Source organism: Equus quagga, chromosome 5 (assembly GCF_021613505.1).
Source record: "Equus quagga isolate Etosha38 chromosome 5, UCLA_HA_Equagga_1.0, whole genome shotgun sequence".
Classification (NCBI taxonomy): Eukaryota; Metazoa; Chordata; class Mammalia; order Perissodactyla; family Equidae; genus Equus; species Equus quagga.
In genome coordinates, this window is record NC_060271.1 from 116,302,095 (window position 1) to 116,327,096 (window position 25,002).

At 37.5% G+C, this 25,002-nt stretch overlaps 1 protein-coding gene across 2 annotated transcripts in view; it reads right to left on the reverse strand.

Annotated features, from left to right (window-relative positions):
* BABAM2 (BRISC and BRCA1 A complex member 2) overlaps positions 1–25,002 on the reverse strand; it is a 419,181-nt gene that overhangs the window by 182,766 nt on the left and 211,413 nt on the right. For both annotated transcript variants that reach the window (XM_046660582.1, XM_046660583.1), the window contains one exon: positions 1,070–1,179. In XM_046660582.1, the coding sequence (XP_046516538.1) occupies positions 1,070–1,179 (110 nt within the window). The remainder of the gene's footprint in view (positions 1–1,069; positions 1,180–25,002) is intronic.

The window sequence follows — 25,002 nt, forward strand, 5'->3', positions numbered from 1 at the left end:
CTGAGCGCCTGCTTCTGTAAAATCCTGTTCTAGGTGCTGTCAGAGGTACATAAATAAATGGGAGAATGTATGTAGATTATTAATGCCCATCATCTTCCATGTTTGAGTATAAACAGCTACATCTTAGATCAGTGGTAAGATGGTATGTCCATGATTCACACACTAGAGCACCTAAGGTCAGAGAGAGTGAAAACGGCTTAGGATATGAATGTTGGATGGTGACCACATCTCACAGACACAAATCAGCCAAGCCTGACTAAATGCCTTGCAGAGAATTTTAATAATACACTTCAATCAGTCTGTAAAAACTCTCTCTGCTGATGAAAAATCTGTCCTGTCAGAAGTTCCCCACCAAATCTGCTTACAATCCATTTTCAATGCATCTCAGCTTCCTTTGAAGTAGGATAAGCTACTAAGGCATTTTAGCCAACAATAAGCACATTGTGAGGTTAGTTCTTATAAAATTCATTACCAATGAGTAACGTTATTTGGTTAAAACAGTGTGACATCAAACTACTTGTACCATGTAGTCTGAATATTGTGTAAAATTATATAGAGCTACTTAGACACAGAAAAATAATTAAAAAATATCATCGTTTTAAGCTATCTGCTTTCAATATTACCTTTACTAACTTCTGAATAAGTTTTTGCTTAATATTTTTGGGAGACTACTTACATTTTTACAAATAACTATAATAGTTACAAATATATAAGAAATTGGGTGGGATGTTGTCCAGCTGTCCCTTTTAGGCTGTAACCCTATGTACCCAGGGGACGTTTGGAAGGAGTCACAATTTTGGGCTCAGTCTGCCTACTCATCTCTCTCTACAAAGGTACAGTATTCGTATCACAAAGGGTGCAACTAGGACTCATCCACAGATTGCAGCGGCAGATACTAACCACATAGCCTCTGCAGTCTAAACTCCTAATACAATTCGTCTTTAAGAAAACAAAGTCAATAAAGAGAAATCGTTTTAAGAGTTCAAGAGCAGCAAAACAAACAGTGCGACATGTCTGCTTAACAAGGAGAAGTGCCAGGCCACAAAAAATTTATGACACTGATACTTACTGTTCAATTCGGGGTGACAAGTATAGCTTAGGGTACACCTGAGTGGCTTCAGTGTCCTCAAAACTGACAGAAAGCAGGGCCACATCTTCTCCAGGGTCTTCATTTACATCCTTAAACAGGAAGTGAAAAACACAATGTCATCAGTACCTGCTCTTGTAACGTCTTTTAGCTGATGAGCCTACAGTGCACTGGCATTGAGGCTGGAGGTGTGAGTTATGTGGATTTGAATTTAGCGGCTCCACACATCCTTTGCCACGTATCTAATCACTCCTCTAGAGTGATAGCTTTCAAACTTTCTGACCCAAGCTCACCACAGTAAGGGAAAAAACCCCTACCTATCTCACTTGTTCCCACATTCCAAGAGGGGAAAAGTGAATCTGGTGACGATACAGAATTAGATGAAAGAACAGTTAACAAATTGCAGTAAACATGTTGCTAGCAATATATGTAATGGCTTATAATTTATATAATATATACAAATCGCCTACAATTTACTTTTCGTAGGAAGAATATGTTATAAAATGACTTAAGTCATGAGAAAAAAACAAAATCTTAAAATACCCAGTAATTTTATTATACCTACCTTGACAGTATATTGTAAGTTATTTAAATAGCAAAATTCCCAAGAAACTAACACTATGAAGGGTGCCACCATATAAGCAAATGGCAAATGGCAGAGTTATGGGTAGTGTTATGTACACATCTACTTTAGCAAAATGATCATTGATGATTTATATATGAACCACAAGGCATATGTATCTTAAAAGTCTAGTTATAAGAATATTATAAGACAAAAACATTGCCAATCCAAATATGTATCAAGAAACATTGAGAGGTTAGCCAAACAACCCACAATAAACTAAACTCATAATGATAAAGCTAAACTTACTGTGATTTATAATTAAAAAGCAAGAATGGCAGCAATCAAATGTTGTAACCAACTCAAGCCAACACTGATGATACACTGATGAAGTGTCCTGAATCAAAATTGTGGGACTTACAACTACGTGCTTTACGATTATTGCCAAGCACCGAGTGTTTGCCAGACTTCTGAATAAAATAATGAATTAGAACAAATTCTAGTAGCATGTTGATTTTAATTTGCGAATACCAAATTTTAGTAACCCTTATTTTTTTTTGGCTGGTAGTGGCTCCAAGTCAAACAGAAATGCTTTAAAATCTTAATACACATTACACATCTTTCACTGACCTATATTTCCAGATTAGTTCATAGGTCCTCAAGAGGGCTCAGTGGCCATCCTAGGAGGGTCCCAACCTAGACTTTAAGAATCACTGCCCGTGAGCATTGAGAACCTCAGAAATGATGTCCTTCCTTCTGTCTAAAATCAACCTCACCCCTCTTTCTCCTGCTTCCTGGGAAGCTGGTCATCAAACTTATCCTGCTCAGCTCTAACACTGTCAGTCTCCTTGCTCTGCCTTCTATTGCACCTACAGGATGCACAAGTGTGGCATGTCTACAAAGGGACAAGGACCAGAAGTCTCCTCCATCTTAAAAAATAAATATTTAAAAAAGAAAGAAAAGAATCATACTGGTCTCTACATAGTCCCCTGTATTCTCTCTTACATCTCTCTGCCTCTTCACAGACTACTTGAGAGTTGTCTACACTCCTTGTCTCTACTCCCTTCCTTCCCACTTATCCCTTAGCCTACTTTAATAGTCTTCTGACCCTACTAGTTCATCAAGATTGCTTCTGCCAAAGGCATCCACTAAACACAGCAAATGCTTCTCTGTCATTATCTTACTTGATCTCTAAACATTATTTGACATGGATGATCTCTCTCTGGGAACACTCTTTTCTTGCTTCTAAGAAACTATACTCTCCTGGTCTTCTCCTGTCTTTTTGACCACATCCCCCTTCCCTTTTCATTCCTTGTTTTTTAACTTCTCAATTATTTTTTGGTTTTACATTAAAAAATTTAGGCTTGTTGTAACAAGTCAAACCATACAAAAGTTTATAAAGAAAAAGCTCTTCCACACTCACTTGGCAAGGTAACCAATGAGAACTGTGTGTGTAGCCTCAAACAGCTTTTTCTATGCTCATAAAAACACACACACACATACACACACATTTGCATAGAAATAGTTCTTTAACTTTCTGTTTTGTATTCCCTAACGGAATCACATTATACATATCACTCTACCAATTGCTTTCTAAATAGCCACATAATATTCCATGGCATGCATTTATTTTTTATTAAACCATTCCCGAGCAATGGACATTCAGGTTGTTTGTAGTTCTTACCCACTTGATTATGCTACAATAAATATCCTTGTATATATATATATCCTTTACTATTAGGACTTATATTTCTTAATAGACAACTAAAGCTCAGCTGCTTGGGTCAAAGGTTATGAGCATTTTACATTTTAATAGAATTTAATAGGTTATTTTTCTAAAAATTTTGCAACAATTCACATTTGGACCCATGAATTTGCATAAGTATGAGAGATGGCCTGTTTCCGCTCATCCTGAGTAACTGGATAACACTGGCTGTTGTTACTCTTTAATACAATGTTGGCAATCTGACAACTGGAAAATGGCATCTCAATTTAGACAATGAATGAAGCTGAGTAACTTTTTACTCTTTCATTGGTCATTTTCTTCTATACAATTTCTGATCAAATCCTTTGCCCAGTTTGCTTAAAGGTTTTTGGACTTTTTTTGTTATTGTTCTTTATTAGGTTTATTAACCCTTATCTACCACATGTGTTATAAATATTTTCTCTCCGTCTAACTTTTGACTTTCTACTTTGCTTGGAGGGCTCTTGTGACATCACAGAAAATTTAGCCTTCTATAGAGTTAAATCTGGTCAATAACTCTGAGGATATTTAACTATTTCCCTAGGTTTTCATCTAACACTGTCATAATTTTGTTTTTACATGCAGATTTGTAATACCTGTGGAATATGTACACTTCTAGGTGGTATGATATAGGAAGCATGTAAGAGGAGGACCTTAGTACAGTGCCTGGAACACAGAAACCACTCAATGTTTGCTGAATGAATAAATCAGTAAACAAATTAAAGTTAATTCCAAACCTTTATTCTCCACACCCAGTGATTTTCAGGAACCTGCTTAACAAAGTTGCTGTCACCAGTGATATCTGGAAACTAAGTACTGACTCCTTGCTCCTGCCTCCCATGATACACCAAGGTCCCTAGAACGAGTGGTTTTAAAAGAGCCAAGACTGGGAGTCTGAGTTTATCTATCACTTCTTGCTCTTTTACAGATGATAAAGCATTCAACCTTGAATATTCCTCTGTAAAATGAAGATGGAAAATTTTAAAAATACGGTCTCAACAAATGGAAACCATGTTATTATTTATAATAACATATAATAACATATAAATAATAATTATTTATGAGTTACTCTAAAACTCATAAAATATCTAAACTAAGGTTGAAGCTGAGCTGGAAAAACTTCACATTCAGAGGGACAAATTCATTTCATGCTCCAGGTATAGAAGTAGTCCTCTTTAAAGTTGGATTGGTCACCTTAAGGAAGACAATTAAAAAAAAGAACTAACATTGACTTTCAGATACCTTTCCCCCGTGACTGAGTTTCCTTGTTAAAGGTCAAGGCTCTGACTAAAAGTCACAAAATCCTGTGGAAAAAAAAAAACACTGCAAAAAACTAGGGGCCACTGAAAACCTTTCTAATTAGTAGCTTCATTCCAAACCTATGGGTAATTTATAATTATTTCCCTTTCCTACTTTTTACCCTCTCAGTTCACTGCTTCTAAAGCAAAGAACAGCAATGCTCAGAGACAGTCCTCCAGACAAACGGAAGGACCCTGGTTTATATAATCACCATTTATCATGTGGCATCCTGCAAAGAGCACGCGAAACATTAGTCTGAGTATGAAAATAGTTGTTTCCAGGAGTTCCTTTTACGAACCACTTTAATATGATTTATTCTCCTTGAAGTAGCACATGAGTTTTCCCTGAATTGGTATTTTATTCCTAATGGATACCTAAGCTTGACTTCGAGTGCTTAAATAAGCCTAAAGAGTTCCAAAAATACAAATCCACACAGTGCTGTTTCCAGTTTCTGCAACTGTAACAGGCTTGTACGTGTGTTCCTTCCCATCTGGGAAATTATACAAGGAGCTCTTGTACCGTGATTCTTAGAAGCTAACATTACAGATGATTATTGTAACCGCTAATGGCAGCATTTTGAAAACAGAGGGTAGTTATAGTGTAGGAGGGGACATTTAAAATTGTACAAGTATACATTTTCAGGGCTTTCTATCTGTACCATTTGAAACTGCAGCAGGCTAAAATGGGGGGAAAGATGGTGAATCTGCTGAAGCTAAAAAAGAAAACTGCCTCCTACCATGATAAAAGCGTGTCAGGCACTGACATAGATATGGTGAGGCAAAGATGCCCATGGGATTTTGCTGAGATTTAACAATGGATTTGGCTCAGCACTTGGCTATAGCAGAAAGGGGTTTCTATGGCTTATAGAGAATATTCACTAGATGGTGAGTTCATTACAGGCTGGGAGCTTTTCCTGTTCACTTTTGCATCCCCAGTGTCTGTAACATAGGACATATATAGCAAATTGGTTGAAAAAATTGAATTAATGCAGGAATGACTATGAGTAAATGATGGAGTCAAATAAAAAATGCTTTCAGTTAGAAGGATTCTCATTATTTATGTTTCAGTTCCTCAAATCTATGACTACTTAAGATTTTATTAAAGAAAACTCAAATCTGAACCATCTATTAGCATATACATATATATAGAGAGAGAGAGAGATACATCTCTCTCTCTCTCTCTATAATATATAACCATACATCCTTCCTATTACGTCTAAATAAGAGCTAGCATTCTGCTTAGGTCATAATGATTTATTTATATAACTATTCTCAATTGGGGCTTTTTGCAAATATCAAAAGAGTGCAGAAAAAAACAACAAATAGCCTTGGAAATGACAGAAAATGCAAGTACAATTTATCATTATGCTGTATCCCTTTGACATGCTAATTTTCCAGTGAAGATAGCAGCCATTAAACAAGCTCCTGTATGATGAGCGTCAATATAGGTACAAACTACCAGTTAACCAATTGCTGGTAGACATTAGCTGAACAATAAACATTATAAACCACAGGTCGCATAGGAAGACTTTAAAAAAGCCACTGTATTTCTCAATTCAAAAAGACTTACAACAAAGCTATACCATTACTAGCAAAACCAGTTTATGGACATGAGGACTATAAACAAGCTATTATACAGAATGTCAAAAATCAAGTAAAAACCATTTTGAGTTATATTTAAAATGGTATTAAACTAGACCCAGGATAAATCACGGTTCCTAGGGTGACTGAAAACTGGGTGTGGGCAAGAACCTCATTATACAAAAGCTATGAGTTTTTGAAAAACTGCAAGCAAATTAAAAATTTCCAAAACAGAATCTTATTTTAAAATATACTAAGATGTGTACTTTAGAGGCCCAGTATTTTGGTACTATAGGTTTGTCATCAAATTACATAAATTTAGATTTTTCAAAGTCAAGTTTTCTCAAATAAAAGAACAAGACTCCCATGGTGCTACCATTCATTCATACATTTCGCAAAGTAAGTAAAATATATAGTATGTTACAAATGTTATGGAAAAAAATTAAAGCAGGGAAAAGGGGCAAGGAGTAAGGAGGGAATGGAAGTTTAGAGAGGGTGGTCAAAGATGGCCTTACAGAGACCAATCAGGGGCCTCTCATGACTTAAGACAGGAGATTTAGGATAAAAAGTCCTCTTGACTCATCGCATTATATCAACAAAAACGGCCCCAATCAAAATTTGAATTAGGATTCTAGCGGCATTAAGATATAACAATGAATATGCTGGGAATGGAATTAAATCTAAGCAAAAGAAACATTGAAGAACAAGGAAAATGATGTATGTAAGATAAGACCTTGGTCTCATTGCTAGGGGGTCTCTGTCCAATTATGACACTGCTCATTTTGGAAATAAGGTCATTTCTTCTTCATCTAAGTGCTAGGAAATACACAAATGCCAGGGAAAAAAGTATAGTCAGAAAGCAAAATGAATCCAAGAGTAAGGAAGTTGAGCCAAACAGATGAGGAAGAGCAATAAATGGGTCCTTGTCTGGCTCTTTTGCCTACTGGTGTGGCTCCCAAGCCTGAGCCTCCTCCATTCCACGCAGCACAGTGCTGCAGTCCTGGGGTAAGTGTTCTGAGGGCGTGGTTACACACTATCTCCACCACACACTGAGTTCTTAGCTAAAAATTCTTTTGATATTTTGATATCTCTTATGAAGGCAGCATTTAAGAAAGTTACTTCTGATTTGGTTTCTCCGAACAGAAATGGGAGTAAAAAGATTCTCCCTCCATAGGCTAGGCAAACTGGGCCACTCTCCATGTATTTTACTAGATTTTGACTAAGAATTTTACACTTGTCTCTCCTTATCAAAAAGCTCTTCCTCTCCTTTTCTTAATTGGTGTGGTTTTATAATTTCTTTAACTCATTATAAATTCACTCGCTCATTAAGATTTTTTTCAACTACAATGTGATCTATGTCTGCCCTTAGCAGTTTTCACCATGTTGCTTCATGAGTTCCCCATGCTGTTTAAGCAGTATATATATTATGTTCCAAATAGATTGTGAATTTCTTGAGGCCAAGGTAGAGATCTCCTACTTCCTATTATGTCCAATAATAACAGCTGACTTTTATTCAGTGTTTACTCAATAATCACTTTGCTTAGTGTTTTATATGTATTACCTCATAATCATAAGAACCTTATAATGTAGGTACTATTATTATTCTCATTTGCAGATGAAAAAACTGAAGCTGAGAGAGGTTAAATCGTGAAAATGAGTTTTGAACCCACATATGTTGACTCAAATCAGGACTCTTAATCGCGATGCTGTACCCACTAGCATGCTCTTGGGCACAAAGAAGAGACGCAGTATCAATACTCAAAGAAAGGGATAAAAAAACTTGGAAACCCATGTGCAGAAAAGATATCAGAGATTTACTATCCATTTACTTGTTCTCCACTTGGTGTCTAAATCCTCTATGCTCCAAAAGACCATGAGCAACTTAAGGAACCATTTCTTATTCCCTTTTTATCCAGAATAGACTATCCTGCCTGTACCAGGCACATAATGGGTATTCAAAACAAACTGGGAAGTACGTGCTTTATGTGTTTTAATGTTTAATTTTAGAAATTACAGAGCAAGAAATTAAATTTTATTTTTAAGATTGGAACCTGAGCTAACATCTGTTGCCAATCTTTTTTTTTTTCTTCTTTTTCTCCCCAAAGCCCCCCAGTACATAGTTGTATACTGTAGTTGTAGGTCCTTCTGTTTGTGCTATGTGGGACGCCACTCCAGCATGGCCTGATGAGCGGTGCCATGTCTGTGCTCAGGATCTGAACCGGAGAAACCCTGGGTTGCCAAAGACGAGCATGCAAACTTAATCACTTGGCCAAGGGACTAACCCCCTAAAATTCTTAAGTTTATAAAGACTAAAGGCTATAAAGGTCACCACGCCAAATAAAATGTATTCGTCTGATATCTTTACACAGACTCAGTTAAGAAAGGAGGATGGCTTCTCTAAGAAAACTGATGAGGACTGTGGAGTTCTAAGCCATAATGTCAACCTTCCTTCAGTAATGTGTGGTTAGGCATATTCTACGATTAACTAACTATACTCAGTGAAAATAAAAAGAGCTGAGTCTCAGGTCAGGAAAGGATAACTGCAATGTTCTTGAAATAGCCAGCTCTTAGAGGGTGAGGCCAGGACACCAGGACAGAGCTGTTGTGCTGTTGTCACCTGCCCATGTTTTCCAAAAGTATCTTGCTTATTATTTTCATAAACAAAGACCATTTCACTGCTCTCATTTATGCAGAAATCTGCTTGTGAAGCTGTACTTACCCTTAACATGTTGGTTATAGCTTCTGTTTATAAAGCTAAATTGAAACACATGTTGTACCAATAAACTTAGGGGGAAAAAATCTTGGCTATTTTAAAACAATGATAATCAAGATTTTGTTGGTCAAATACTGTCCCACCAGTTATTATACCTAACAGACAGCCTTGAGAACTATCAACTATCTTTGAACAGTCACAGCATTACTCTAAAAGGTGTGTGAAATGGAGCCTTTTTTCCAGGAGGCCAGAGAGGGTGGGGGGAGCCTCTGCAGTACAGCCAGGGTCCTCTATGGGAAGCAATTGATGTTTCCTTGCTTCCACCACCTTCTCTACTCACCAACATCTTCAGAGAAAGAATCTGGAGTGTGGAGTCTCCCCTGTTGCCCTAACAATGTGTTCTTAATGAGTCCAATGAGAAGCTGAGCTTAGTTAAATAAGCATCAATTTTTGTGTTTGTTTTACAAGTCACACTGAACCACATCTTCAGACATCTCTGAGTTGTGATTTAATGCACACCTACTGACACACACCACATGCCAGACTTTTATCCAAGAGCCCAACAAAACAAGTTAAAACAATAGTGAGTTTTATTTAAGCACACATGGAACATGTATGAACACCATTTACCACATCCCCAGTATGTCTCCATAAATTAAAGTTTTTACATAAATAGTTTACATAGCTTTTTGTAAGGGATAGAAAAATACAGATTTAAAGTGGTAATTGATACACTGGACATCTGTGATATGCTTGCCTGACACCCTCTCCTGTCCTGGACAGCCCCTCTTCCTTCTAGTTCCCGCACCTAGCTGTGGATCCCTACAGCTTCTGACCGAGCTGCCTGTGCCTACTTCCTGCAAACAGCCCATGGGTCCAGGGAGAGGCTGGTCCTTTCCTTAAGATTTGTGAACTTGGGAGCCAAGTGTAGGCCAGTCCCTTTACAGAGGCAAAAGAAACAGTCAGTAGCCATATTTCCCATACATGGAAGAGGCCAGGCTGTAATGTGAGAGAATAAAGCCAACATGCTGAGTGAAGCAGAGATGAGAGAGAAGAGTCCTGGCAGTACTGACACCCTTAGTTCCCATGGTTCTTGGTCCAGCTGTGTCCTGCTCCTACTGTGGTTTGGCTATTCAAGCTTCTCCTGGCTTTGGAAAAGTAATAAATTGCCCTATTTGCTTAAACTGGTTTGAAGTGGTTTTCCTTCACTTATAACCAACATTTTCTCTTGTAAATTATTAAACTCACTAATATAGATGATAATGATGGCAAATCAAAATCTACAGAATTAAGTGCTAAAAAGAGACTTTCATCCCTGGGTCATTTGATTACTTGTTACATACTATGGAATGCCAGGCCCTAATGAGAACCAGAAAGGGCTTTTAGGACAGAGATGAGCTGTATGCCTCCACATGTGCCAGAAGAAAGCTCTGCTAGAGCAATCTGCCTGCAGCACTAGGCTCTGGCTGCAGCTCAGCTATTTTTCTGAACTTACTGCTTCTCATCTGGTGGCCTTGAAACAGCACAGTAACCTACCCTGGGCCTTGGATGGAACACCATGCACTCCCTGCTCTACAGCCCCCCTAAACATCACGCAGTGAACATAAAGGTATTAGAGGCGCCAATGCTGAATCCAGAAAATCCATAGCAGTGTGCCATCTGAATACATGAAATGTTTTGCCATTCAGTTGAGGAACTGCAAAAAAAAAAGGTGATTTTTTAATGTAGTGAAATCAAAATTTTTTACAAAGAATTTACATGTTTTTGTTTTTTCTACATGATATGGTAAATGTGGGCATTATGGGAAGCAATAGATTTGCCCAGCTTTGGTAAATGCATGTAAAAGTGCCAAGTACAGAACCAGGCTGAATAAATGTTGGTTTCACTTCTCTTACTCCTTCCAGGCTCTTGGTCTGATTATCATTTCCATTACCATGCTATTCTTCCTACTATTAAAGCTACCCCCTATTCCTTTCCTCTCCAGGTTGCTTTGAGATACGGGGTTTAGAGATTCTTCCCAGGTGGTTCTGTGTAAAGACAGAAGGGAAAGGCACCCTGGAAACTCATAACACCTTTGCACCCTCCCACCCACCAAGCAAGTCACTTGGCTCAGTCTGGTGCCCATGGCAACTAGGCAATTGGTTACTTCCAAGTTATTTCAGCCACCTGGCACCACACCCTCATTAAGAGGAGACATCACAAATCACAGGTGTTAAAACAAAGAATGGAGCCTACTAGACTCTCTTTGAAGTAATCAGAGATCTTTTGATTTGCATACTGATATTATTTGCAAAATGTAAAGGGCAGCTAGGAGCTCTAAAAAAACAAGAGGCTCAGAACTATATCCCTCTAGAACTGGCTGGAGGAATGCTTCCCTTGTAGAAAATGAGCTCTGAGAAGCACAGTAAATACTGCACCTTCTTCCAGCCTCAAAAGCTCTCCTCCTGACATTCAAGCCCCTCCAAGGGATCTTTCCAATCTCATTTTCCACTTGCCCTGTTGACACACCCTAACTGCAACAGGTGCCCACCCTCCACCCTATCACTCCACCTTGTCTGTACTGTGCCACTCAATCCTGAATGGGGGAAGCCTTGCATTCCCCAAACCCAAATCTCTCAATTCTTTCAAGTCCCCTTCAGATGCCGTGTCTACTTATGAGACTTCTTGATCTCACCCTCTGTCGTAAGGGTTACTCCTCTGAAATCCTACAGGTCTTTAACTTCTTATTATTTCTTTTGTGTTTTAAAGTTATTTACATATGTGCTCTTAACATTTACCTGTTTGAGTTCCCTAAGAGCAGTGGCTGTGTTTCCTTCATTTTTGTGTTCCCAGTGCCTAGTATGGTGCCTACCACAAAAATAGGCACCCAATAAATATTTGATAAACAAATGCATGAATATATGTATGAAAGAATGACTACATATGCTTGCCAGTAAACTACTGATCCAAAAATGGTTTGCACAAACAGACTTCCCTACTAGAAACAGCAGAGGTCTAAATAAATTATTAACTTGACTTTCCAGTATAAATCTGTAGTGTAAGTTTGGGCAGAATGAGCCATTTTCCCCTGGGTTCAGATCATCCCCTGGATAAGAGGAAAATTCAAGTTCAAACATGTAACTGAGAGATCAAACCCTACAGTACAGAAAGGCAAGAGCAATCTTTGTCCATTTCTAATAAACTTCCAAACAACATACCATGTGCCATCACTAAGTCAATACTCATTTATGATTTACCTACCACGTGCAAGATACTCTGATAACCACAATAAGGAAGAAAAGAATTGCAAGGATCTGTCTCCCAACTCAGAGGCAGATGTAAACACATGGAGAAAAGTTTTTTCTCTTCTCCTTCAATGAGAGATCCCGTAAGACAGTACATGATTAATTGTCAAAGCCCTATAAGGAAAGGCTGAAAAACTCAACTGTTTCTATGTAATGAGAATCAATTCATCAGACTCTTTCCTGACACTAAGCTTTTACAAAGAGGAGGTAAAGAAAGCAGGAGAGTAATGGGTATCTTAAGAGGAAAAATGCAAAACTTCTAAAAGTGGTAAAAGGCCGGGAAAGAGGTTCTGGCTTTCCTAGGCCGCATGTTAAACAGCAAGCTTTGGACATTTTCCAATGAAGCTAGTTCTACCTCTTCAATATTTCAGGCTATCTAGTTCAAAATGCATAGAGACAGAGGACCAGCAGCAGGCCCGAAATGCAGGTGTGGCATAACCTTTGCGAACAGCAGGCAGCTGAAGCCTGTATAAATGGAGCCTTGCTACTCAGACCAACAGCATCAGCCTCACCTGGGAGATACTTAACAAATTCCTAGGTGATTTGTAGAATATTAAAGTCTGAGAAGCACTGGCTTAGAGAACTAACTAGTATTTAAGGAAAAGAAAATGGGTCTAAAGATGGAGAGAGAATTGAAAAGCAATGGATTGAAATATCCATTCTATGATTAAACAGAAGAAAACAGATGAACTGTGTTTTGCATGGGGCTAAGAGAGTGGAAGGTATCACCTTAATGATGAAAGATGAAGCTTAGACAAAAGTTAGGATTTAAAAATAAGTATCTATGGCATATTCCAAAAACTCAGAGTTAAATGGAGGAAAGAACTGTGGTAGAAGATGAAAACCACAATAAGGTATTTCTCAAATATTCTAAGTGGCCACATCCACATGCTATGGAGGAGCCAGAGAAAGGGGACAGACAGGTGGAGAGAGCTGACATCGCTGACACTATCCCCTTTGAGTCAATGATATTGGTGAAAATGTGCCATAGATAAAATGACATGAGTGAAGGGTAAATAAAATCAGAGAATGTTAAAGGTGAAAAGGACCCCTTAGGGATCTGGCCCAGTGGTTGCTACCCTGAGTTCTAAGAGAAGGAGGGATCATGTGTATCTTAAGAACATGTGTCTTAAGAGCAGCTACTATTCCGTTTTGTATACTGGGCACTGGCAGAAAGATTTTATTTGTAAAAAGGTTTCCGGTATATTAAAAATAAAGTTTGTAACCATTGATTCCAAAACCCACATTTCACAGATTTACAGATGGAGAAACTGAGATAAGGGAAGTGATTTGCCTAATGTGTAGAGCTAATTAGTCACAAAACCAAAACCCACGACTGCTGATTCCTACATCAATACTTTTTTTCACGACATCATTTTGCTATATCCAAACTTGCTTGAAAATTCTTTGTCACTTACTAAATGAGGTCTGTGTGAATCAAAAAGGAAATATAAGATCCCAAAGAGAATGTAGTTATAAAAAGTAAAAAGATTCAAATGAGAAAGAACATATATTAAAAGCTCCAGAAATGGAAAACTGTAAATGTTGGACTGAGCCTAACTATTGAGTAGGTGGTTTTGTTATTTAGGACTTTACTAATTATAGCAGTGCTGATGACCAGATTTAGAAGAACTATAAATTGAGTTAGATTTTATCATTGGTTTGGGTTAGTGAAGAATATTTCTTTAATTTCTAAACTAATAACAGGCTTAAGATAGACCAATTGACGAACACTTGCAGTTTTGTGCTTATGAACAGAAATTGTGACATTTCACGATGCATAAATGATGAAAGTACTGAGGCATCCTAGCAAGACACAATTCTCCAGAGAAGCTATTAACAGCTTAACATTTCTAATTCACACTGGAATGTCGATTCAACTTACTGAAAAAAGTTTATACTAAATAAGCATAAAAGAATTCAATTAAGATAGCAGACTAGGCTGAGCCTCCTTGGTTCCTTGGGTCTATTACTTACTGAATCAAATATTGCTAAGTGTACAAGAAAATCTGTATAACAATCCAAAGCAGGTTTCACGAACTATCTTAAAAAACAAAAAAAACAAAAAAAACCACTATGTTAAAAAACAACACAAGAGCAAAAAACCTTCCCAATGCCTCAATATCCTAAACTGGGCTTTCCCCCCAGGTAAACTATGACTGGACTCATATTGCCTATGCAGCCTGGGCAACATATGCAGCATATTTTTTCTATTTTCTTCTGTCTTCAGTTATTTCCATTCTCCTCCTATACTGAGTATATCTTTGGGGCTGACCTCAGGATTCATTCATTCTACAAACATGTATTAATGTCCCACTATGTGCAAGGCACCACCTAAAAGGCACTAGGGACCCATGCCCTCAAAACTTTCACAGTCAAGTAGGAAAAACAAACAAGTAAACTGACCATTAGGTTAAAACTGTTAGAACAAAGGTATGTTATAAGAGAGGTGTGCACCTGTGGCAGGACAAGGGAGGAGTGCTAAAGAGAAGGCAAAACTGGTTGTCACATAAGGCTTTTCAAGGAGGTGATAATGTTTTTAGTTGGGAGGAATCTAAGTGCTCTAAAGGAATAAAGAGTATAAGGGAGTGGAAGAAAGAGAGAATAGCACAGGAAAGACACTGGAGTAGAGAGGCACATGGCACATTCAGGGCAGTGCTCAGGAAGGCTGAAATACTGGATACTAATGAGGAGTGGTCAAGGATGAGGCTGGACAAGTTGAAGGGCCTGATCATGAACAACCGTGATGCATTTAAGCTAAGGAGTTTGTTTTAAGGGCAACATGAAAAGGGATTACAAACAGGGTAATGAGATGATCAGATTGTTTTAGAAAGAATATTGTAACAGCTTAGGAAGGATGGATTGAAGGAAGGCAAGGCTGAATAAGAGGTGGGAAGGGAGGTCTATGGTGGTCCAGAGCAGAGTGAGAAGGATGTCCCCATAGAAAAGCAACTTGGTGCAGGGTGTCCGAGCCCAAGCAGAGTGAATAGGGTGCTCACAAGAGGGAGGGGCAGCAGCAACAATGAGAGATTGGTTATATATAGGGGGATGGATATGATATATATATTATGCATTATAATACATGTAACCTATATATTACAATAATATATTAAAGATAATGGGAATCAGATTTATCACTTTCAAAGAATGAAATCACAAATATGTATAAAGAGAAAAACAGAACAAACCCAGAATATTGAATTGGAATTAGAGGTATCAGTATGAACATGGTTGTTCAATATATACAGATAGATATAGGAATAATAGTGAACACCAAAATAAACAATGGTGGTACCTGACCATAATACATTAAATAAGATGGGAAATCATGAATCCATACTGCTATAAATAAGTAAATTTTAAAGTTTGATGAAAAAGGAGATATTTATATAGTTTCAAAGGACCTCTCCACAAAATGCTTACCAATTACAAAGGGAAAAAAATTGACTTTACAGTGGAGAGCCTTACAGACACCACCTTAAACAAGTGATCAAGGTGAACACATCATCAGTAATGAGTCAAACAGACTGTGCCCCCTGAGCGAGGGCAATGAGAAGAAAACAGCATCACTTCTATAACATTGCTGCCATGGATGCATAAATGGAATCCCATCACAATGGAATATCAGACAAATCCAAATTGAGAGACATTTATAAAACTGGCCTATAATCCTCAAAAATGTTGTGAATGTCAAGGAAAAACTGAGGAACTATTACAGATTGAAGAGACAAGTGAATGCAACATGTGGTTCTAAACGGAATTCTTGTTCTATAAGGAAATCACTGGGACAATTGGTAAATCTGAAGGGATCTTAGAATTGGATAGTAGTGCTATGTCAGTGTTAATTTCCTGATTGTTATGACTATACTGTAATTATGTAGGAGAATGTATTTATTTATAAAAAACACACTAAGGGCCGGCCCCATGGCCGAGTGGTTAATTTCGCACTCTCTGCTTCGGCAGCCCAGGGTTTCGCTGGTTCAGATCCTGGGTATGGATATGGTACTGCTCATTAGGCCACGCTGAAGCGGTGTCCCACATGCCACAACTAGAAGGATGCACTACTAAAATATACAACTATGTACTTGGGGGATTTGGGGAGAAAAAGCAGAAAAAAAATACACTAGAGCATTTGGAGGTGAAGGGCATCACATCAGTAACTTACTCTCAAATGGTTAAAAAAAGAGCTTTGTACTGTTCTTATATTTCTATTATAAATATGAGATTGTTTCAAAATTCAGAATAAAGAAAAGAATTAAAAGATGATAAAATCCAGACCAGACCATGCAAAGACATTATTCTCTTAGGCATGAATAAAAGAAAAGAGAGAAGCTGGAATTTTAAATCAGAAAAAAATTACACATGATTTCAAGTTTTATGGGACATATTTACACTTAACTGCATAATAAAATGTTTAATTCTCAAATCATAACGTGGATTTAGTAATTTCCCCAAATATTACTATTTTCCCCAAATTAAGGAATCTTGCTAGGTATGGTTATAGCTATCTACCTGTTATGGCCACCTCCACTGATCCTGGAATCAAGATTTGATGTCTATAGTAGTCAAACCTAAGTTGACAGTGCTTCTTATAGAAAATCGCTTAACGAAGCTTGCTTCTATCTGGGTGCTACATATCACCCCTGAACTTATCTTACCTATAACCTTTAAGATACATACTCTTGTCATCTCCATTTTTCAGACTTAAAAATTTCTCAAAGAGATTAAGCAAAATGTGCAGAGTCTTCAACTAGTAAATGGAGCATCAGAAAACAAATTCAGTCTTCCCTAACCCATAGCCCATGCTTTTCCCACTGTAATCCAGTAGCTAGCTCCATATAAGGCACCATGCTATTCACGGTGGGAGAAACAAAGATGAATGAGACGCATTCTCGGTGAACTATTTCTGCCTTCTCTCCCTTATGCTGTAGTCAGAGTCTTCTGCCTCTTACGTCTTGCCATGACTCTCCCACATCCCGGTTTTCATCAGTGGGTGAATTCAGGGACACTACTTACTCTATCTTTTCCATCACCGAAGAGATGCTACAGCAATTCTGAAGATTTACAAATATGCCTTAGAATATAAAGGTAAAAAAAATGCTCTCTTAATGTTCTGTGTTAAATGAGTTTATTGAGTATATAATGACCACTTAATCCGCTAAAAGTGGAAAGAACAAATGACACAGAAGGAGCATAAAGAAAATAGTATTACTTCTGAATAATTTGATGTTGGATAAGAAAGCCAAATGTTAGGAAAAGTTAGGAGTTCTGGACAAGCGAACTCTTTACTCCCAAACTTTTAATGTTTCGATTGGTGGAAGAGATCACCTAAGACGCTCTCAGAAAGCAGAACCAGGCCCCTGGCTAGCGGAAATGGAACTGCTGGCTTTCTGAAGAAGCAATGAGACCTTGAATTCTTCAACTATCTTTGTGAAGATTACGGTATTCTTCTCACTTAAATCATGTTTAAAAAGAAACTGACTGCTAGATAAAAGAGAGGGAGGAGAATAAATGCCACTTTACTAAGTCAATAATGAATTCCCTCAACCAAACTCATAATACGAAATATGTTATGTTTAATATCATTTCTATAATTCTGATTTATCCATCTGGAATGCTGGATATAAGGTTATGATAGAATTCTGAGAAGCTTACATGTATTGAGTAAATTTTCCCATAAAACAAATATTCTAAAATTCAAGATATCATATAAAGAAGCGTATAATTACTTTCAAAGTTTTATGGAAAAGGAAAAAGGAAATCCTCTCCATAAAACAAAACTATAGGCTTGTTTATAGATTATTCAAATTAACAGAATTTAGAAATGATTTGAACACAGGAACATATAGGAAAATTCAATGCAGTTATGTTTCTTGTCATTAGTACTATGTCAGGGAGGTCAGTGGCTTTGGTTTACTTCCAATGGTCTCCGTTAAAAACACCAACTGACTGAGTCTATTCCTGGAATTACTCTAACCTCCCCTAGTATTTCATCCTTTCACATACAGTAATGCACAGGGAACAGTGGTAATATGTAAAACAAGTTCAAAGATCCCAAAGTGGAAGACATTGTTTTTCTGCATCCTACCTACTGTAACTGAAAACTGGGAATTTACTGGAATTGAGGATTTATTATGAGTCAGATGGTTGATAGCCTTTCCAACCAAAACATCTGCTCTACAAAGGCACAACTGCTACAATCCATTTCCTCTTGGATCTGGAGAATGACCAAGTCGTAGTTTAGCCCTTTCCTTAAAGACACAGGGACTGGAAATGAGAAATGAAATAAAAGCAGACTTCCACATCACCTCCAGCTACCACTACCTTCTTTGATGGTGCTAAAAATACAATAGAATATGAGAATTAACATAATCTTTGAACATTAAAAAATTACAATCAGCTCAGTGGAATAACCAAGAACTTTATCAGATCATTCAAGTTTATAGCACCACAGCTGAAACCAATTCTTTCTTTGGTATTTGAGGAAAGAAGGGACATGTATTACCCAAACAAAGCAGGAAAAGGGTTTCATTATTTACTCATTCATTCAATATATATTTACTGAACACTCCTACGTGTCAGGGACTACTCTAGGAACAAGTTCTGAACAAGCCAGATAATGGCCCACCTCTTGGAGCTTACCTTTCAACAGGCGATAACAAACTATACACAGGTAAGCCAATTCATAAACAGTCTTCAAAGCACTACAGGTTTCCAACAGTCTATTTGTTACAATTGGCACCAAGATTGTTTCCAGCAACTACAAGTAGTAACACAGTTTTTGGGGACCATACCCAGGAACAGCAGTTCAAATTCTGATGCTAGTTAAAAAGCACATTCCTGGACCCAACCCCTGGAGATGAGATGCAGTAAGCGTGGGCGACCAAGGAAATCTGAACTTTTTTTTAACTTACCAGGAGCCCATCCAGGTTTAGAGCCTATTGTCCTAGAGCACTGACCTCCAAACATTTAAAATCATATCCAGATCATCAGTAAAAAATGTGTGAGCTCCACATCAATATGTCTATATGTATTTACCTATAAGCTATACACACGAACTGCTATACTAATATATTATGAACATTATAAAACATGTACAAACAGTAGAAATTCTAAGAGGGTGAGATAAAAATAAATATAAACAAATATTTTTCCTCAACCCGAGTGGCAGCCTGCACAGGCTGTAGCTTACTACATGGGGCACATCAGGAGGTCCAGAGGTTCCTCATATGGACCAGGGAGTAGGACCACCACAGGTGAGGCCCTTTGATTCACAGCCTAGGAAGGCAGTCTCTCAAGCCCTCACTCTGCTCCATAAACTTACAAAAACATCACTTCTATCACTGCTGAGAGATTTAGGCTGAGGAGCATTAGAATTATAATCATCTCAGTGACAGGAATTTGGGAGACCCTGCCTCACTCTACTGCCAACATACACCTGCTAGTTCTTGTTAACACACACTAAGTAAAGTGTGGAAAAACCAGACCTAGAAACAACCTCAGTCCTAGGTTCAGCAGCTCTAACCCTGTTGTGTCAGTTGTTTAAGTCATGTGTGAATGTGTCCGAGCATGTTAGATCCCAGGAAATGTGGTGCAGTAGAAAGATCACAGGCTTCGGAGTTAGATAGACTAGTGAGAATCATGGTTCCACTACTCACTTGCTATGTCAAGTTGGCTGGGTAAGTTATTTAAAACCTGGATGAGCCCCTGTTTCCTCAACTGTAAAATGGGAACACTTACAAAACTGTTGTATCAATAACAACATGTGTAAAGCGTAGCCACCATTATGGCCACCATCATTGTCAATGTTATCCCAGATCATCTTGGAATATCTGACCCACCTGTTTCCTGCTATCTGCGCACACTGAGCCTGGCCCATTTCCCTGGAAATTACACCTGTCTGTTGCCTTCTGTGTGTGTAAACTCTGTGTTGGCAAATCCTGGCCTGTCTGTGTAGAATCCATTTCTTGTTTGGTCCCTCCTGACCATGATTGAGTGGCAATACAACTGGTAGTGTCAGAAGCTACTCCCTGCTTGGCCAGGCCTACACACAGCCCCTTGACTTTGAATTCAGTGTTACACCTCATGGACCAACAGCATTCATCTGCCTTTTATTTGGCAACTAACTTCCTGGATGTCTTCTCTCTGCTGGCACAAAATCTCAACAGGTAATAGCTTCTCTCTTCTAATCAGAGTCTCTTCACCAGTGTCTTCCTGTTTGTGTTTCCTATTATTACTATCCAAAGACTTATCTGTAATGAAATTATCTGAGTTTGAAGATTAGAAGGCACTACTCAAACGATCTACTCAAGACTGCAGGAATGGCCACACACACATAACCATGAAGAGAGTATTTCAACTAATAGGACTTTCAAAAGTCAGGCAGACATCTTAAGGAAAATCAGGCCTCTTAAACAAAAGATTTTCCAACTGTCTAGATTACTAAGGAAACAAATAAAAACAATTAAAAATCTATCTAAAAGAATCTAGAAAAAGAGCAAAGAAACAATTTCGAACTAAAAGTAGAAAAGGCAAAAAATAAAACTAAGAGCAGAAAAAAACGTAACAAACAAGCTAAGTCCCTGCAATCAATCCAAAGAAGAAAAATTCATATTATTAAATCAAGACTATTAGAAAAGTTTTTTAATTAGTTAATTAATTTTTATTTATTTATTTATTTATTTTGAGGAAGATTAGTCCTGAGCTAACATCTGCTACCAATGCCCCACTTTTCACTGAGGAAGACTGGCTCTGAGCTAACATCCGTGCCCATCTTCCCCTACTTTATATGTGGGAAGCGGACCACAGCATGGCTTGCCAAGTGATGCCACATCCGCACCCGGGATCCGAACCAGCGAACCCTGGGCTGCCAAAGCGGAACGTGCACACTTAACCGCTGCACCACCCGGCTGGCCACCAGAAAACATTTTTTTAATTAGAACATTATAAATTTTATTTATATGCCAATAAATTTAGTAATAAAATGGAAATAGATTAAAATTCAAAATTACCACAGGATAAAAGAGAGGTATCAGAAAATAAACTTGAATGGACAATTTACAACAAACATAAATGCTATTAGGAATTACTATTTTAAAAGATGCCTATAGTCAATGAGTTTGCTGTAGAATGTTTCTAAACGTTCCAAAAATAGATAAGAATGTTATGTTTTTCAATCTACTTCACAAGGCAAATATAGTTTTATTTTACATAAACAGACAAGATAGTCAAATTGTTTTTTATGAGTATGGCTATAATAACTAAATAAAAATAAATAAAACAAAGACCATATTAAAATAATTTTCCACTATAAACAAGCAGAGTTTATACTTGGACTGCATGACTAAACACAAGGAAAATAATATGTCACATGAAGAGGGGAAGTAGTAAGAATCATTATTTCATTAAGTGCTCACAGAAAACTAAAATACCCATTCTGAGCCCTTTGGCAATGCAAACACTACAACCAGGTTGTCAGGTTCTCTCCAAGAGGCCTCAGGAGTGCAGTTTATATTCTTGGTGAGCCTTCTGGGCTCAGAAACTCAATTCTGTTTGCACACCAACTGCAGAGCCATTGCCCAAGAGCAGGTAACATCTAACCAGAATGCTAACTCATTAGTTCACCATGGGAAATTAATTAGGTACTGAAATATTGGAAGTTCATATGATTACTGCATTCTTTCCCCATAGTATCAGTCTATTAATTTGTAATGATAAAGTACAGTTGCAGGGAGTGGAATACTCCAAGCCCCTATATCAGTGTATTTTCTTTCTATGAGGAAGACTCACGTGGATTTCTAGATGAGCAAGGGGTCAGAAGAAGGGGAGTTAGAGGAACTGCACTTTAATAAAGCCTGCTACACCAATCTCACCCTAAGGATAACCTTGTCAGTGGGACCACTGAGTGCCTAAAGTCTGTAAGCTACATCCTCCTGCATCCATCTCCACTTTCAGATTATTCAAAATTCACTGGCTAACTCATCCTTTATTTTGAATAATGCTGGAATAGTTACTGCCACATTTTGACTCTCCAACATTCTGCTTTCCTATTCTTTCCCTAGTTTTTGTTTGATACATTCTTTCTTCAGATACATGAACACATTCAAACAAGTCTACTACTACTTACCTGGGATCCATTTCACCTCCCCAAGACAGTATCACATGTTAATATCTTTATCTATTTACATGATGGCTGCACCTTTCAAAGGGTAATCTGATTCCATTATTTCCTAGTTCTTAGGGAAGTAAGGGTAGTTACTTCACTGAATGGGCAATTAGGTATTAGAGAGGAGAAGAATTAAAAAGTATAAACATAAGAAGGAAAACAATATGTTTTATATATGACATAGTTCTCTAATATCAAATTATAAAGTTATATGATTATATAACTCAATAAGAATCAATTTAAAATAACTAGTGTTAACAAATGACTTCAGCGAAGCTGCAGGATAAAAATCCACTTGAAGCTACTACAAACCTACGTACTCTGGGCCACAGCTAGAAAATGCAGGGGAAGAGATCCCATTTATAACGCTGACAAGAAATTTTAATAAGTGAGTATTAATTTAAACCAGAAAATTAGAGGCTTATTCAAAGATGACATAAAGTCTGATGGCAGAATTAAAGAAAGATGGATAAATAGAGAAATATAATTTGCTCCATGCTGGGAAAACTAAATATAGTAAAGATGACAACATTCTCTAAATTATTATGTAGATTAAATAAAACACTGATTTTATAGAACTTGATATTGGTACTAAAACACATGTTTGAAAAGTGGAGAGAATACCAAAGAAAAAACACTGACATTACGATAGTGGTTAACTATCAAATTTTAAATTGCTACCAAAAAAATTATTTCTTAAAAAAGATATGGTATTAGTTGAAATAGAAAAAAGTCAAAATAAAATTCATAAATAAATATAAAGGGTTAAATACATGTTAAGTCAGAAACAATCCTATTAAAGAAGAAAAAGTGCTAGAGAGCAGCCGAAGAACAAACAGAAGTACAAAGAACGAAGTCAGAGCCTTAAGCTCGTACCATACGTGCAGGCGAAAGAGTGAAAATATATGTAGAAGAAAACAGAACAGCATATTTATTCCAACTATGCAAGAGAGAGATTTCTACAACTGCCAAAAAAGTAAAATATTATCACAGACATTTTCAAATATAAAAAAAATTTCTATCCCCTCAAATATATCAAATATCAAATATACCAATATAATATGAAATATCTAAAGGGCAGAGAAAGCAGAATGGCTAAATGTGACAAATGTGATATATAAGGTTACTATCCATGGCATATAAATAAAGAGAGTCAATAACTAGATTTTACTCAAAGAAGTGGTCCAAGAACATGAACCCTGGAAAAATGCACAACTTGACAAAGCAAGGAAAGATCAGTTTAAGATATCATCATATAACTATTAACTTAATAAAAATAAATAAAAATGACAGAAATCCAATTAGGCCAGAGTTGGAGTACACAAAGCTTTGCCTCCTGTTGCCATATTGCCACCCGCCACCCCAGCTAGTCCCAGATTTTCTGGTTGTTTTGTGGATCTTGCCTGGTTACATATGGTCAAGAACTTTCTTTCTATGCACTCTAGTAAATGAATCTGAGTTGTCTTTTCCTGTCTCCGAGTGCTTTGCTGCCAGGCATGACAGATCTCCTACCACTATGGCCCCACCTTGCTCTTGCCTGTGCTCTTAGGGACCGAAATAAAACATCAATTATTTTAATCAGTCTCTCTTACCTTCCTAGATTGACCATCCTACCCAATGGATCAGGTTAGTTTCCAAGGCAGAGTTCTGGGCCTGACCCATCCCAGAGAAAACAGTTTAAATTAATCATGGAGATAATTTTCATTGTTGGGAATATTATAAATTGGTCTAGTCTTTCCGGGATGCAACCTGGAAATATGTAACAAACTGTCCTTATCCTTTGACCCAACAATTCTATTTTGGGGAATTATTCCAAGGAAATAATCCAAAAGAAAATAAAAGGAATTAGTACAAGATGTTCATGGCAGTGCTATTAGAAATAAGAAGAGAAAGTGAGGAAGCAGGGACAGGAGGGAGGTGGGGGGGAGGGAATAAAAAGGAGAAGGGAGGATGGGAAGAGAATTTAAATATCTAAGAGTATGAAAAAAATGGCTGATAAAATTATAAAATATTAACATAAAGGAATACTCTATAACTACTTAAAAATGACAACTATGTAAACAATTGGGGAGATAGTTCCGTGGTGTTAGAACTGAAAGGATTTGGGAATTGTTTGCCTGAACCCCCATGCTCACCCCAAAGCTGAGACTACCTAGTATTCTTTCTTCACCTTCTTCCACACCCACACCCACAGGAGAAGAAGTTTTCCTTTATTTTTTCCATCATAGCTTAATTTTTCTTTTTCAGACGAACATTATCTAAAGATTGTTGTAACTTCCCTGCTTCTAAATGAGTGTCTAAACATATGTCAACAGGTTTCCAAACTCATGCACAATTCAGTTCTTAAAACAATGGCATTTTTGACAGATGTCAGACATTTAACCTTTGCTTTGCCTAAATACTTTCCTGTTAGGCCCCATTTACCCTGCTCACCCAGCTGCAGGGACGACTACTAGGTTCAAACCCATCCAGGCCTTGAATCAATGGAAGCCTGGCATGGCATATTAGAATCCCTCTCCCAATTAGTGAATAATGTAGGCAGAGGCAGTGAGTGCAGGGAGTAAGAGG